The 15152-nt window shown below is 35.0% G+C and overlaps 2 protein-coding genes across 3 annotated transcripts; both read right to left on the bottom strand.

Moving 5' to 3' along the window:
• On the bottom strand, positions 1 to 3992 carry LOC112522400 (U-box domain-containing protein 44-like). Of its 2 annotated transcripts, XM_025131496.1 has the most exons (4): positions 2794 to 3992; positions 2067 to 2367; positions 742 to 1622; positions 1 to 654 (listed from the first exon to the last, which is right to left on the bottom strand). In XM_025131496.1, the coding sequence occupies exons 1-4, from the start codon at positions 3535 to 3537 to the stop codon at positions 160 to 162; spliced, it is 2421 nt and encodes an 806-aa protein (XP_024987264.1). In that variant the 5' UTR covers positions 3538 to 3992; the 3' UTR covers positions 1 to 159. The 2 variants fall into 2 exon arrangements, with proteins under 2 accessions (XP_024987264.1, XP_024987263.1); XM_025131495.1 differs by having other exon boundaries at positions 1 to 1622.
• A 2328-nt stretch (positions 3993 to 6320) lies between these two features.
• On the bottom strand, positions 6321 to 14474 carry LOC112522907 (putative hydrolase C777.06c). The gene is made up of 10 exons (XM_025132242.1): positions 14209 to 14474; positions 12612 to 12747; positions 11860 to 11987; positions 10550 to 10697; positions 9992 to 10097; positions 9081 to 9139; positions 7972 to 8007; positions 7771 to 7880; positions 7608 to 7667; positions 6321 to 6606 (listed from the first exon to the last, which is right to left on the bottom strand). The coding sequence occupies exons 1-9, from the start codon at positions 14394 to 14396 to the stop codon at positions 7610 to 7612; spliced, it is 969 nt and encodes a 322-aa protein (XP_024988010.1). The 5' UTR covers positions 14397 to 14474; the 3' UTR covers positions 6321 to 6606; positions 7608 to 7609.
• Positions 14475 to 15152: the final 678 nt, after the last annotated feature.

Raw genomic sequence — 15152 nt, 5'->3', positions numbered from 1 at the left:
CTCTGGAATCAATAAAATTTATCACTTTTGTGTATTTGCATACAACAATCTGTAACGCATGCCTCTTACAGAAAATCAAGAATTCAAAAAATGAATGTGAGCTAGCAAAATGATGAATGGAATTTTCAGCATATATGTCCAATTTGTATGGTTTTGAGATCAAAAGTAACTAGATTGAACCTGCAAGAGTTCAAGTTGTGCCAATAATTTCGCCACCGTTGGTTTCAACTGCGGGTCACCATTCTGTGCAAGATCAATCAGCACCGCCTGTGCCGATTCTCCATACTTTACTCTGTAATCTTCAACTCTGAATACCCTCTCCAATATCCAAACTACTTTTTCTCGACTCTTTATACTCCCCGATTCCATCACTTTTATGATAGCTTCCATCCCAGCCAGTTTCTCAATGTAACTGCATCCATTTTCCCATGCCTCATCTTGCATAAGAGTTGCAATGGCAGCAAGGGCAGCTTCATCTGCTTCCCTTTCGTTACCTTCCAAGATTCGTATCAAGGGAGGAACAGCACCAGCTTTCACCAAGCAAAAATTGCTTTTCACAAAGCAGTATCCATTATGAACTTCACAAAAGGCTTCTGAAGAGGGAGGAACGCATAACCATCTTGGTGTTTTCGACTTTCTGAGGTTTAAAGAGTTCTGCGATAATTGTGCTAGTGAGGTTGCAGCTCTGCATTTGGCAACTATTGGCCCATCTGACAGCACCTTTACTAGAACAGGTATTACCTTATTTTCAGCTGAGTAAAGCTGAAGTTTCAGATTGGATGTGACGGTAAATCTCATTAGTATACCTGCTATATTCTCAACCAAATGTGATGAAAAAGGGTTCGTTGAACTTGAACTTGCTTGTTTTGAACACATTATGGACACAAGAACAGGTAATAAGTTTGCCTTCTTGAGTATATCTGTAGCTTTCTTATCATTAACCGGAAGGTTGCTCAGAATCCCAGCAGCCGTAGCTTTTTCACTTTCAGATGTCGAAGATGAGAGGATATTTACGATGATAATAAGATGGGTTTCTCCCAGTTGCTCTGTAAGTTCATCTGATAACTCTTTAGATAGTGTGTAAATCAAGTTGAAGGCACCAATCCTGGTTTTTGCATTGGTTTCGGTAAGAAATGGTAGGAGAAGTTGAATTGATCCATTTTCCTTCATTTTCCTTCTAACTTTTGAAGCACTAGCATGAGAAGCAATGCTATTTAGTGCTTCTAATAGGTGATGCTGAATAACAGGACTTGATAGATTAAGAATAGAGAACATTTGAAGAGCAATATCATGGTTAACAAGCATAGCATCAGATTTGGCGATTCTCGCAAGAATGGCTGACGCTGGTTCACGGAGTGTCATGAGAACAGATGTGACGGAAAAGAGGAGTTGAAGTAGTGAGGGTACGATTCCTGAATTGATCAACTGTCGGATGTTTTCTTTTAAGGTAGATAAGTTTTGTAGTGCACTCAGAGATGATAACTTAGCTTCAAGTTTTCCCTCTTTGAACATTTTAACTAGGGGTGGAATTGCACCATCTTCTCCAATGGAAGCCCTGGTTTGGTCTCTAAGTTCCATTCTTGAAATTGCTGTTGCCATGAGAATTTTACTCATGTCGGATCCTGTAACCACATAACAAGGAAGTTTACGAGTGATAAACCAAGAATCTGCTCCCATCCCAAAATAAGGTCCGCTCTCCATAGCACAAATATGATGAATTAGAATATAGACAACTATCCATATTCTAGACTGAGTCCTTGGTTAAATGAACTTCTGACAGTTTTTTTAATCTATAACCTTCTGTCAGGTTTGAGAATGTCGTTTAACAGAAGAATGCCTCTTCTATACACAATAATGCCTAGAAACTGGTCAGAAGATCATGGATTTAAAAAAAACACTTGTCGGAAGGTCATTTAGCCAAATAACCCTTTTATTATACTCACGTGTCCTTCTCTTTCTATCCGAGTTGAAACCTTGGGATAAATAGAAAATAGAAATGGGGACTTTTTTGTGGGATAAACCATCAAAAAATTATGATGTTATGCCAAAAGCTTAAATTAAGTTACCTTCTGTTAAATACTTTATTAGTGGCTTAAAATAACCAGCTTCTGCCATATGAAGAGCATTCTGAGTATTGCTCGACAAAGCGGCCAACAACTTTCCAGCATTATGAGAAGCTGTTTGATCTTCACCATTGAAAATAGCAACCAACATAACTATGCATCCTTGAATTCGTCCAATTCTTCTTCTCACAGTAGAAACATCAGACAGAGTGGACAACAAGCCTACCGCCTCCCTCTGTTCGTCCACATCCCGAGTCAATGATTTGACCAGTGCCGACAAATACTCTACCTCTGCCATCTTGCTCTGCACATTATTTGGCTAAGTAAAACACATACACATAAGCAGGATTCGTGGGCTATTTAGCTAAATGACCCTCTCAAAAACTGAATTTAAAGATCTAATCCTCTAGTATATTTATAAGTTTTTACAGGAGCCGACTGTTTTGAACCAGAGGCAGGTTAGACGAAGGGAATTGAGGTAAAAGGTATTAGAAGGTCATGCTCCTAATTTAAAACTCATTTAAGATCATCTATCCAAATGATCCAGGATTTGCACACTGGAAAAGATGTTCATATCAGGTTTATAGTCAAACTCAAAACACACAGAAGAAATGAAAAAAGACAGTCCTCCCAAGCAGAAGTTCTACATATTACTACACACTCAAAAGTGAAAGAAATTAGCAATTACACCAACCAGTATAGCTTAAATTGAGAATGTATCTGAACACACCTTAATTCCATCATTTTGTGCAACGAGGCCTCTAAGATTCTGAATGATACTCAACCGGTTATGTGACTTTGTTGAACTCAACCGATTGAATAGAATTGGGATAATCCCCTCTGCATCAACCCATTCACTAGTAGCCTTATTATCTCTTATCAAAGTGTTCAAGGCAAAAAGTGCAAGTTTTAATCGTTCATCATTTCCACACTTGAGATGCAAAACAACATCTTCTTCACTAAAACTCGATACATCCTCTTCCACTTCAACTATCTCTCCAACAATATCCTCCTCTTCATCATCCACCTCCTTCTCCTCTATCTCGACATCATCAAGAAAGTCTGATTTACTATCAGAACTTGCAGCACTAAACTGTGCAACACTCATCATTTCTCTCCTTAAAGCCTCGAGTTTTTCTTTACCTGTCATCGACACATCATGACTAGCAAATAACACAAGGCCTATAGACCTACCAAGATTTTCTGTGATCTCCTCAATTCTCTTGTTTGGTGAAGACACATAACGTGGACTTGCAATCAAAGCCTTAGCCCTTTGCAACTCTGTTTCAAGAGATTCAACAGCTTTTCTAATGGGAGACGTCTCCATGATCTTATTTTCCTTGAATTCACCAAGAATTACACTTAATTTACGTGTAGAGTGAGAGAATTCCGACAAAGTTTCTGAATCTTTTGGTACACTGCAAGTTGCCTCATCACCATCAGAAACAAACACAGAGAGGCTTTTATCCTCCATTTCTTGACAAACCCAGATGACAAAATAACAGTTTTAATAGAAGGTAAATACAGCAATAAACAGAGAGAGTGAGAACGCAACAGCTGGGATTGTAATTATGGCCCAAGATCATGCATAATTTGTTTTAAGCAATCTTACTCAAAAACAAACCAAGATTGGAATCAAGAAAACCGTTCCCAATTCTTTCACACAATTCAGCAAACAGTTGGTGAGCAAAGGATAATTGGAATAATTGTCGAAACCCAGACGACGACAGAAGATGATTGAACACCCCAAGCTTAAAAAAGTCTTGAATTCTTGGTGTTTGTCGCTTCTTCCTGACGTGAAATACAAAGTTTGGTTGTTTGACAGAGAATTGAAGGAAGATAAGACAAGATGAGTGAAGGTTGACTTCGTCTTCGGGGTTCATTTTCCAAGTTGTCGCGTTGAAGATGAAAGGAAAAAGTATAAAGAAAGAATGAGAGAAAAGTTCCAAATGGGAAACAACCAACCTACAAACTGATCCCACTTTCTTGCATCCAACGACTTGGTGTCAAAATTGGCGCATGGCATGGGGACGGCGGGTGATTCTACCGCGGCCGGAGCATTTAAGTCGTGGTAGGTAATGACAAACAAAGACGTGGACTCAGACCCAATCGCCAATCATCGCTAACCGCTTACACTTTATTCCCTAATCGTTATTTAGAAGTTATGATTTTATTTTAACTTAAAACTTCAAAGTTACAATTATGGTTTTCTTATTTATTAATTTTCTTTTTTTATGTTGATTTTAAAAATTATTTTTTTACATTTTTAATGCAATCAGATTATTTATTTTTAATTTTCAAGTATTTTTTTTATATTGAATAAATTATTATATATCCGTTGATTATATTTAGCAATTTTATTTTATACATATTTTTTTATTAACCTCGATATCCAACCCGCTATGCGAACCGACTAATTTCAGTGCGACCATCTACTTTGCAGGTAGCCCGGAGTTACCGCATTTGAACCTCCACGGCCACAAGGGATTTTTATTCCTCTTTGGATTTGAACTTGGGACCTCCATGCACTTTTGACCTTTGGAGCCCAAGCTCAAACCAATCAGGTACTACCGGTTATTTGATACATATTTTAATAAAGTGATAGAGGACAGATCAATTATACAGCTAATATTTTAAAGACTAAACCAATTAAATTATAGTCGTATTCTGGTAAAAAAAATAGGAACGGTTGATAATTGACCTTGTTTTTCATTAAATTTGAACTATTCCTTTATGTAATTATATAATGAAACTATATTTTATATGAACATTTTCTTGTACCATTTGCTTTATTGGGGTTTTCTATGTCTAATGTTAGAATTCAAAGATGAGATTTATGGGTCGTTTACCTAAATGCTTACTCAGTAAGCATTTACCGGTGAGAGTCAACATTTATTTATTTTATCGGGTAAGATTCTAGTTCATCAAAACAACATCGTATACAACAATTTATCCGGTAAGCTGCTAACCGGGTAAGTGTCTTAGGGGCTTTTTACCCAAAAATATTTACTCTGTAAATGCTTACTGGTAGGAATCAATATTATAATTTACTTTTATTGGATAAGATTGTAGTACATCAAAACGGTATCCTAACAACAATTTACCCAGTAAGCGCTTACCCGGGTAAGAGTCGTCATCATCACTTACTGGGTAAGACTCTCCATCTTTATCATCGTTTTTACCAGGTAAGATTCTTTGCCCTTGTCATGTCCATCCGCTGAGCAAAATTGTATGTTAAACACTTACCAGGTAAGAGTTTAGTAAACGACCCATTAATGTCACGTAAATTAAATAAAATGTCATATATTTTGATCAATAATATTTTATTTATACACAAAAAAGATAAGGGTATTCTTAGTGAGAAATAAAAAAGATCGAGGGGGTGAGATAGTTGGAATGGTGACTTTTGACTTTAGAGGAACTTTAGTGGTCTATCTTAAAAGAAAACGGTCAACGAAATTTTAGCAGATTAAGAGCATCTTTAATAGTTTTTTTTAAATGGAGAAAATGGGAATTTTGAGTTTTATATTTTGCTCCAACAGCTTCCTCAAAACTATCTCCAAAATAAATAAAATAAAAGAGATGATGGTTTATTTTATAATAACTTATTTTTGTATGCTTTTGTCACATCACGTATAACACATTAAGTTAAGAACTTAAATAAAAGCTCATGATAATAATTTTTTTTATGGGTCTCATATAATTTTTCAATAAATAATTATAAATTCAATAAAATATATAATAAAATGTCATTTCATACGAAATTCAAGATAAGAACCAAGATTCGTATAAAAAGTCTCTTCTTCTAAAAACCTACATTTTTTTGCTTAAGAACCTCCGATTGTTGATGTTCTTATGATGCCTTCGGCCAAAAGGTATCAACTAACGCTTTTATCATTCTTATAGGTTCAAATAGATTGAAATTATGTACTATGATAACACATAAATGATCTAAATCGGATAAATTCAAAGCTTAAATTGCCATTCAATCAATATTATTCACATACGAATTCGATTCTAGATATAGGCGAATTCGTGAAATTTGGATTTGGGTTCACACCTGAATACGAATTAGAAGAGTATTCAATATCGTTCCCACTTACAACACCTTCCTGAACTCAAACTCAAATATTAGCTGCGGAGTTCTGATGGGATCCCGTAACAATAAAATTGGCGACTTTTAGTCGGATATTGAACGAAAACTGTGTCTACTCCCAAAACTTGTTTAACTGACAATAAACTTGGCGATTACGGTGACACAATCCAATTTGATGTAATAACTGATATGGACAACATTAACAGCACATTAAAACCACAAAGAACTTCAAAATCCTTTCAAGAGATTTGATATCTCACAGAACTTTGGAATACTCCATTAGTTACTACATATAACAGAATATACAGCTTCAGCTGACAAGAGAATACAACTCTTGGCCAATTTCTAACGATTTCTTTGTGTCTCGGGTCCAATGATAGTCTACGACTATATGGTATACCTTCATTAGTATGGCCAACTGTGTATATTGGTGAATCGGAGTAGAATCTGCAAATCGACACAAAAAAAACAGATGAACAGTGAACGTTAAATTATTTAACACTCTGGTTTTAGATGCAATGCAACACTCTACGAGGCTAATATTCAGAAAGACACGCACACGTTTTCTGGAGAAGCACGAGCCAATGTGACGTTTGTACTATAAACCAAACCCCAAACAAGTCCAGTATATCCCATCTGGAGGTACGGTCTGGGCGTGGGATACAGATAGATTCGTTTGTACTATATTATACATATGAAGATACATATTTTGGTCAGGATTTGTATAAATGGAAGGTATTTAGAACATATTGTTATTTTTTCACCTCATTACCACCATCATGTTTTTTATCACTTAACAGGATACGGAGAACATTAGCTAGCAGAAGGACTTGAACCTATATTGTCCTATTATTTCCTATTTTTCAAAAAAATTCTAGATTATTTCTTAAACCAAACAAACCCAGTATATTCCACTAGAAAGTGGGGTTTTATGATGTACGCAGCAGACCTGTCCTTTACCCCAAACGGTAGAGCAACAGGTTCCTTGAAGACCCTCCGGTTTGTGCAAAAGTGTGCTTCAAAAGGAAAGGAGAACCAAAACTAGTAATCCTTCTGTCCCAAAATAAGGTTCTAGATTACTATTTTAGTTTGTCCCATAACAAGTGTCCACTTTCAAAAGTAAATGTATACTTTCACATTCTACCTTTAAATATGAGGGAGAAAATTTCTCTCTATAATTAAGGGTAAAGTTGTCCTTTTGTTGATTAAAAAGTGCTTTTTTCATTGGGGACATTTATTTTTGGACAGAGGGAGTAAATAGTAAGCAACAGGAACAAGAGAAAAAGAAAAAGGCACATTGAAACATATAAAGAATAAGGAAAAACATATATCCCTCAATCTACCATAGGACTCTGTTACCCTATCTGCTTGTATTGTTTTAATTTCCTACGGGGTAGAGCTTGAGGAGGGGGGGGGGATAAAGCATTTTCTGGAACTAGCATTATTACCGTTATAGATGTATAGGTATCCTTAAACCATCATGTGCAAGCTGAACCGGAATTCCTTCTCTGTAACAAGCAACATATGAAGAATTAAAAAGCTAGTTGATTGTTTGATATGAGTATGAAGTATCACCATAGCTGGAGGGCAAGCATTCTCAAATGTAGGTACCTTTTAGACCAATCCTGAAGGAATTCATTATCTTTTTGATGATCAAATTCATGAGTCATCCCGATTAAAAATGCTCTCTTTGGTTGCAACCGTTTAATGGCTTCAAGTGTCTGTTGATTAATATGTAAATTGAGATACAAGGATGAAGACTGAAGTAATTTAAAGTGAGATGGATCTCGATAAGGGAACCTAATGACGAACCTGTGGGAAGCAAAAGTGGGTATTATGTGATCCATTCTGCAAAAAGAAAATATACGAAAAAAACATACTGAGGAATTGCATGGCAGATAAGAATCAACCTGAAACAGAATTAGAGTCCACTTCTAAAGTGCTAAAAACAATTAAGAAATAGGTATTATGTTTTTATGAGTTATTTAGAGACATCTGTCTTCCTTTTATAGCAGTCACAATTGTTTTAAACAATAATATAATCATATACCAGTGATTCACATTTGAACAGTTACAAACCTGATTTTTCCATATGAAAAGAGAATATTTAGAACTTCTCTCTGCTATAAGCATGTCATTATATTGCTAGCTTAGACATATTTTCTATCAAATTTCATGCAGTTTTATGCACTATCCGAATGTTATCATGCAGCTAGAATTTTATGTCAAGCAGACATAACTCAGTATCAGCATTTTTGTAATTCACATAAATGTCTTTTGGTGGCAGCTGCCTTCTGTCTGCCATTTTATCTATAAAGCCCATAAACGATGTTCACTTGAGAGCTTGGGAATGTTAAAAAGAATGTCATGAAACCTGTAAGCCTACAGAAAATTTTAGCATGTTTTTGATGTTATATCACTTACACTCTTCACTGCTATATATATATACACACAAGGAAGAGTTCAAATGAGAACACTTCCATTTTTACGAGAACGTAAAAACACTTTTTACTATAATCAATCACATGTAATACAATAATTCATCACATGTGATATTAAATCAGAGACGCAAGCAACCTTTGGCACGACCTAGGTCGTGGGCCAAGTCGCCTTCACATCACCAGACCCCTCTCATTTGAACCTCCACCTATTTTTACTAGATGAATATTCCGTACAACCTTCTCTTCCTACTTTTACTTGTTGCTTCTATTGAAGGAATTCAGTAACGAGAAAACAGTACATGTTTCATGTTTGCAGACACCCATTGACGAACAGATGTGATATAAACGTCTAATACATTCTTAAACCTGATGCACATCAAGCACATTCATGGAGCAAAGAACATTAATTCTCCCTGCATGTGCTACAATAGGTTTGTATGAAACAGAGTTATCAAAAAAAGAAAGAAACAGTGTTCAGACCCTATAAAGTGTATCAATTATCAGAAGATCCAGCTGTTGACCACCTCTTTTAGAAATATCTGCACAATCAGAAAAACCAAGAATAAACTGCAACATCTTAAGAGTTCACGGGGATGAGAGAAGAAATATCATGATTGTACCGACTAAAGCATGTATCAATTGTGTCATAGAAAATTAATCTCAAATTGGAGTGTGAAAAGGAGAAGACAAGTGAATAGATCTATATCAGCTAGGGAGTCTCAGCATAAGATGACATTTATTTCTAGTACTAGCTAGTCTGATTTTTTTTTAAATGGATAGCAAATAGCAGACTGAAAATAGATATTTGTAAATCCTTGTATCCTAGTTTTGGAACAATTTTCCAAGTTAATTACCACTGTACCATTCTGTCAATTCACCCAGCAAAAAAAGAAGAAAACTCAATTTTGCACAAGTTTCTGGGCAAGCTTTCATGCATGGCCGACTTCAGGATCATAACACAAAGTTCACAAAAACAGTCTAGTTATCATTATGTAATGGACCAAAAATCCATCCTTTATAGATCCTTTCATCCTTAATTTCTTTCTGGCAGCTTATTTTGGTCAAGATATCACCACATGACCAATGCTGAGAATGCCAATCGGAAACCAAATGAAGTACTCAATGATGCAATGCCAACACACAAACCAGCAATACGAAAACATGCCACCATAAAGCCTAGAATGTAATTAACATTGCCATTTATAAATAAATTGCTAAAAAAGCACACTTCTTTCATACTACTAGTTGCACTTGACCACTAATAATTGAACATTACACCAATCTATACACATAACATGTTCTAGAGCCTACACATTTGCAAAAGAGTTTGGTGCCTCGCGAAAAGTGAAAAAGAAGTACAAATTGATGAAGAGGAAAGGAGAAACACTCACAGAGTTCTGTCTCTTTGATAAAGCGTGAAATATCAGATATATAAGCTACTTTGCTATTTTTTCCAAATGAGAAACCTAAACAAATATAATCCTCCCCATGCATCACCTAAATGAATGTAAACGACAGTCAGAAACCTGGATAACAATAATCATAACTGCAATTTGTAATTGCATCAAAATGGAATGTACTTTGTTTCAGTTCGCATTTTGGAAGCCTGCTTTCAGATTTTGGGCCCCATTTGGGGAACTTACTATGTCGTTACAGTTTGATGCAATTAAGGGAACGAACTATGTTTTTGATACAATTAAGGGAATATATATAACTTCAATAAACAAAAATAAAATGTATTATAACTTTGTAAACAAAAATGATTCTTGAATTTTTTTTCTTTTTATTAAACTTCTTGTTTGAGATGTCTTGACATAGACATTAGACACCAAAAGGGAGCTTGTGAAAGTTGGTTCCCTAAAATAGGAATCGGACCTCATACGTTCCATTTTGATGCAATGTGCCCTTAATATTTCAAGCAGAAAATAAAAAAAGTTGAGAAGATTAACTGGCAAGGGTACAATTTCTAGTCCGGATGCAACAAATGGTCTCTTACAATCATTCTCAATTATTTTCCAATCAAGTTGTGCTACGCGTCTAACTTCCTGACCAGCCTTAAGTGTCCTTTGAACCAAGTAGGGAAATTTCACTTTTAAGCTGTTTAACACACAAGGAACCAGTGAGCATATTTAGACAAATCATGCAATCATGGTGAAGCAGCATTATACCATGAATTTCTCAGGATACCAAAGACAATATGGCTGTGCTATCCTGGTTAATAAAAAAAAACAAACAAAATATATGGCTGCACTATGCAATACGGAAAACAGAAAATGCATGGATTTAGGGGTCAAGAGATCATGGATTACTCAAACAAGAGGTAATCTAGGGGAATGTTAATATCATTTGGTAACTGAAGAATAAATAAAGTACAAGTAGTGGGAAGTGGTCCAGCATAAGATAACTCAACAATAAACCTAGTTAGATAATAATATAGAATGACATAGTAAGCCCTACTGTTCTAACACTCGTCAAGACGGAGAATAAAGATTGAGCATGCCCAACATTTCATACATAGGGCTACTCTCAGATCCCCATAGAGACTGTGTTAGAATATTGACAACTTTATCTCTAAAACAAACCCAAACTGGCTCGCTCAATTAACAAGGCTTTACAAGAAGTCCTTACGACCTTCTCACACAATGTGGCAATCAAAGTTAAATGTGCTTTATGAATTTGTGAAAAATCTTATTCCTCGAGATATGTATGGCAACCTCATTATCATAGTACTTCTCCATCACACCCATTAAGGATTGAATAGCAAGTCAAAGTTAGATGTATTAGGGTGGACGATGTAACAATTATGAAGCAATCATGCAAAGGATAAGATACTTCATGAGTGCACCTAGCATATGGAGATAGATTGTCACTTTGTTCATAAGAATGTGGTTGGTACTTCTCATGAATCTCCTTCTACCAAGAGGTATGGATGCTTTCTAGAGACCAAGTAGCTGAGGCAAAATTCTCTAACTAAACTGACATGTCCTTCACCACGAAGACATATATATAGTCTTGAATGGAACGTGTATCCTCTGATTTATCAGTATCCAACTTCTACCAGGGGCCGGGATGCAATCACAAATCTAATAATGCTACAAGATTTAGCACGCAGAACATAACCCTGCCAGAAGTCAAGAAAAGGTCTTCCCTTTATTTCTCCCTTCTATAAGTACTCAATCGCATGGTATGAAGAAGAGGCTAAAATGTAACTTGGTCATCATAGTGTCAAGAGATGAAACAAACCCAAGAAGTTGAGTACCTCTCCATTGCATGCTGATTGAGGAATATAGGTGTAGGTTCAATGTCATTTATTGGACTGAATGGCTGCACTGCACGGATGTCATCCAGACCGAGAACTGCATCCGCATGTTCATGAGTCAAAACAATCTGCATTTATACCAAGCATCAGATATTTATCTGGATGTTAATTAACAAGTGGAGAAAAATGTTTTCAAAAAACAGTGGGTGCAACAAAAGAACATAAAAGAGCCATATGGTCCATGTATAGTTTACCTCCCAACAGGTGGTTTACAGAAACATCTCCCAGCAGATAATTTTTATAACATTAGGACACGATGAGATGAGTTCATGTATCATGAGTGTGGAAATTTAGTGCAAAACAAGTATCAACCCTTCTGTAATGCCAGTTGTGCTGCTTATTGATAACTTCATCCAGGATATGTAAAGTTTATGAACCACTTTTTAGTTAAAAATTGGTCTTCTAGTTCTTTTTCAACACACATGAATCCGTCAGAGAACAAAAAACCTTGATTTTGGCATTATTGTCAGAATGGCAAGTTCCCAGTTGTCTTTCAATTAAAAGATTTGATCCAACAAGCATAATCCTCCTCCCAAGAATTTTCATCTTAAATATTTTTTTTTTCGTAAAGGAGTTTCACAAGAAGTAGCATAAGAAATCCAATGAAGAAACAAAATTCCCACATCATACATTTGTTACATTAGGGGATTACTTGATACAAACTAAAGATCTATCAGGGAAAAGAAACTCACAGAATCAACTTGAGGAATCTTATAGAAAGTGAACCACCGGAGTACTTGCTCCCTAAATGTCTTCCCAACATCAATTAGTATGTACTTATGCTCCCCAGCTCTCGGACTATAATCAATCAGAAGAGACGTATTGCACCTACAGAGTATATATTCATAATTCTTATGAGCCACCATTAACATCAAAATAAGCTCAATGGAAACATACTAAGAGACATAATCTCACGCTTAATATTGCTTTCTCTAAGTATGCTTTTCCCAGTCACACTATCAAATGAGATCTTCAGCAATCAGTTTTAGTAAGGGCTTTATTAGCACATACTCCCTCTATTCGGAAAAGGAAGCACAGTCCGATTTTTAAAATCAAAACTTGCACTTTCAGATGATATATGGATTTTGTTATATTTCTGCCACAAATTTTTGTAATTGTAGTATTCATTATAAAATTTCAACGTATTTATAGGTTGAAATTTTATAAGGTTCATTTCCCTTCAGAGCCAAATTTACCTGCACCAGGAAAGGTCAATTTCGAAGCATACTTTCTGATGATGTATAAAAAACAGTCAATTCCACGCTAGTCACTTATTTTAGAAGCATGAGAACAAGAAAAAAGAAGAGCAAAATTAAGATTCTTTTAATGTCAATTTAGGACATTTCACATTTCACTTACAAAGATGCATGGAATATGCAACTAATTAACCACCATGTTTCAGTTTGTAATGCTCCCACTCTCAGGTGATTAGAGTCCATCCTTATTTAAATTTTTCAAAAACTATCATGTCGTAAAATTAATGAAAAAATGAGTTTACCAATCATCGTATTTGTAGTTTTGTTGCAAACTGTTCATTGCACTTGCTAATATGCAAGAACAAAACACCAAAGTATGCAAGCGCAAGCAACTTTAGACAACTTCCAATGGTCTTACAACAAAAGTTACAAAACTGTAGAATATTTTAACCGCTATCATGATATACTTTAATGGTTATTTTGCAATAAAACTATACATACTACTGTTATTTGTTAAAATAGTAATTCATTCTCAAATTTTAAATGTTACACTGATGATTTTATCAAAAGGTCTTCTATTGTACTACCTCAGCCTCAAAAAAGAAAGCGTCAATGTTTGATTTCTGAAATTCATAAATTATATTTCTGGTATTCATTCAAAGTTGGCAAAGATGTTTTTTCTACCTTGTGTCCATAACCATTCTAATTATGATGTAGTTTTCAAGTTTGAAGTTCACAACTAAGTTGCACGGAGTAATACTTTTCTCATAGAGTTACAGTTAACAAAGAGTTTACCGATTTAGAAGCTAAAAATCGATATATTTCTGTCCAAGAGTAAAAAACCAACTCTAATTTTGGGAAGGAATGACAAATGACAACTACTTATGATGTTAATGCAGTCATCGAAACTTTTGCCAAAAGTGCAGGATCCACAACAATCTCGAACGTACAAACTAATCCATTTCAAGCATTGATTTGATGATTTTTATGGAGGCAAATCTACAAAAAGTAAAGGTCATAGATCTACAATGATTCATTGGAGGGAGGAAATGCAACTATAACCTAATATTTACAATTCATGCGAATTGAATACCTGTAATTAGGATTACGTTCAGGTGGAGTCGAGAATGACTGGAAGCAGACTTTACAGGGTGGATCAGAGGGCTGGATCAGGCACATTGCGTTAGGAACGGCACTCGAACATCCAGTACCTAAAAAGATCAATGCTGAATGAGGCTGCTCCCCATTGCCGTTCTCCGTCACGTCAACGCCGACGTCCATAAAAGCTGCCGGAATGAAACTGGAGATTGGAGAATGTGAGAAACTTTGAATGGCGGTGGTCTTGAAAGAAACAGAGGGCTGGTGAAAGAGAGGGGAAATTACCGGCTTGCGACCTCTATGATTATTTCTGGTTGGTAGATCCACACGTCTTCGTGCTTTTGGGTTTTTTTATTGTACATTTCATAAATATAATAAAAACTAATATAATAAATTAACAAAAAATAAGCTATAAATACTTACGTGCACATAAGTTAGTTTATTGAAACACTACTTAAAGTAATATTTTAATGGCTTATTATTCTTTTTTTTCAATTATGACTTTCATTAATATCAATATTAAGTATTATTTATTTTTATTAATTATAAATAAAATTTAAATGTTACTAATATTAGTTATTAACAAATATAAATTGAAAACTAATTATTAATTAATTTTGTTACACATTATACATTAATATTATTTATTAACTAGTGTTTGACATCGCGCGTTGCACGATGACTATAATTTTTTTTTAAATTATTTAAGTTAGCTAAATGAGTCGATGATCACGTTTATATATATGAAACTAGTGTTTGACATCGTGCGTTGCGCGATGACTATAATTTTTTGAAAATTATTTAAGTTAGCTAAATGAGTCGATAATCACGTTTATATATATATGAAATTAATAATAATCAATAATTATTTTGATATATGAATCCACCTTATCATTATTGATTGTTCTTTATATATATATATATATATATATATATATA

The sequence above is a fragment of the Cynara cardunculus genome (genome assembly GCF_001531365.2).
Source record: "Cynara cardunculus var. scolymus isolate 2C chromosome LG 12, CcrdV1, whole genome shotgun sequence".
Lineage (NCBI taxonomy): Eukaryota > Viridiplantae > Streptophyta > Magnoliopsida > Asterales > Asteraceae > Cynara > Cynara cardunculus.
This window is presented reverse-complemented; position numbering and strand designations above follow the sequence as displayed.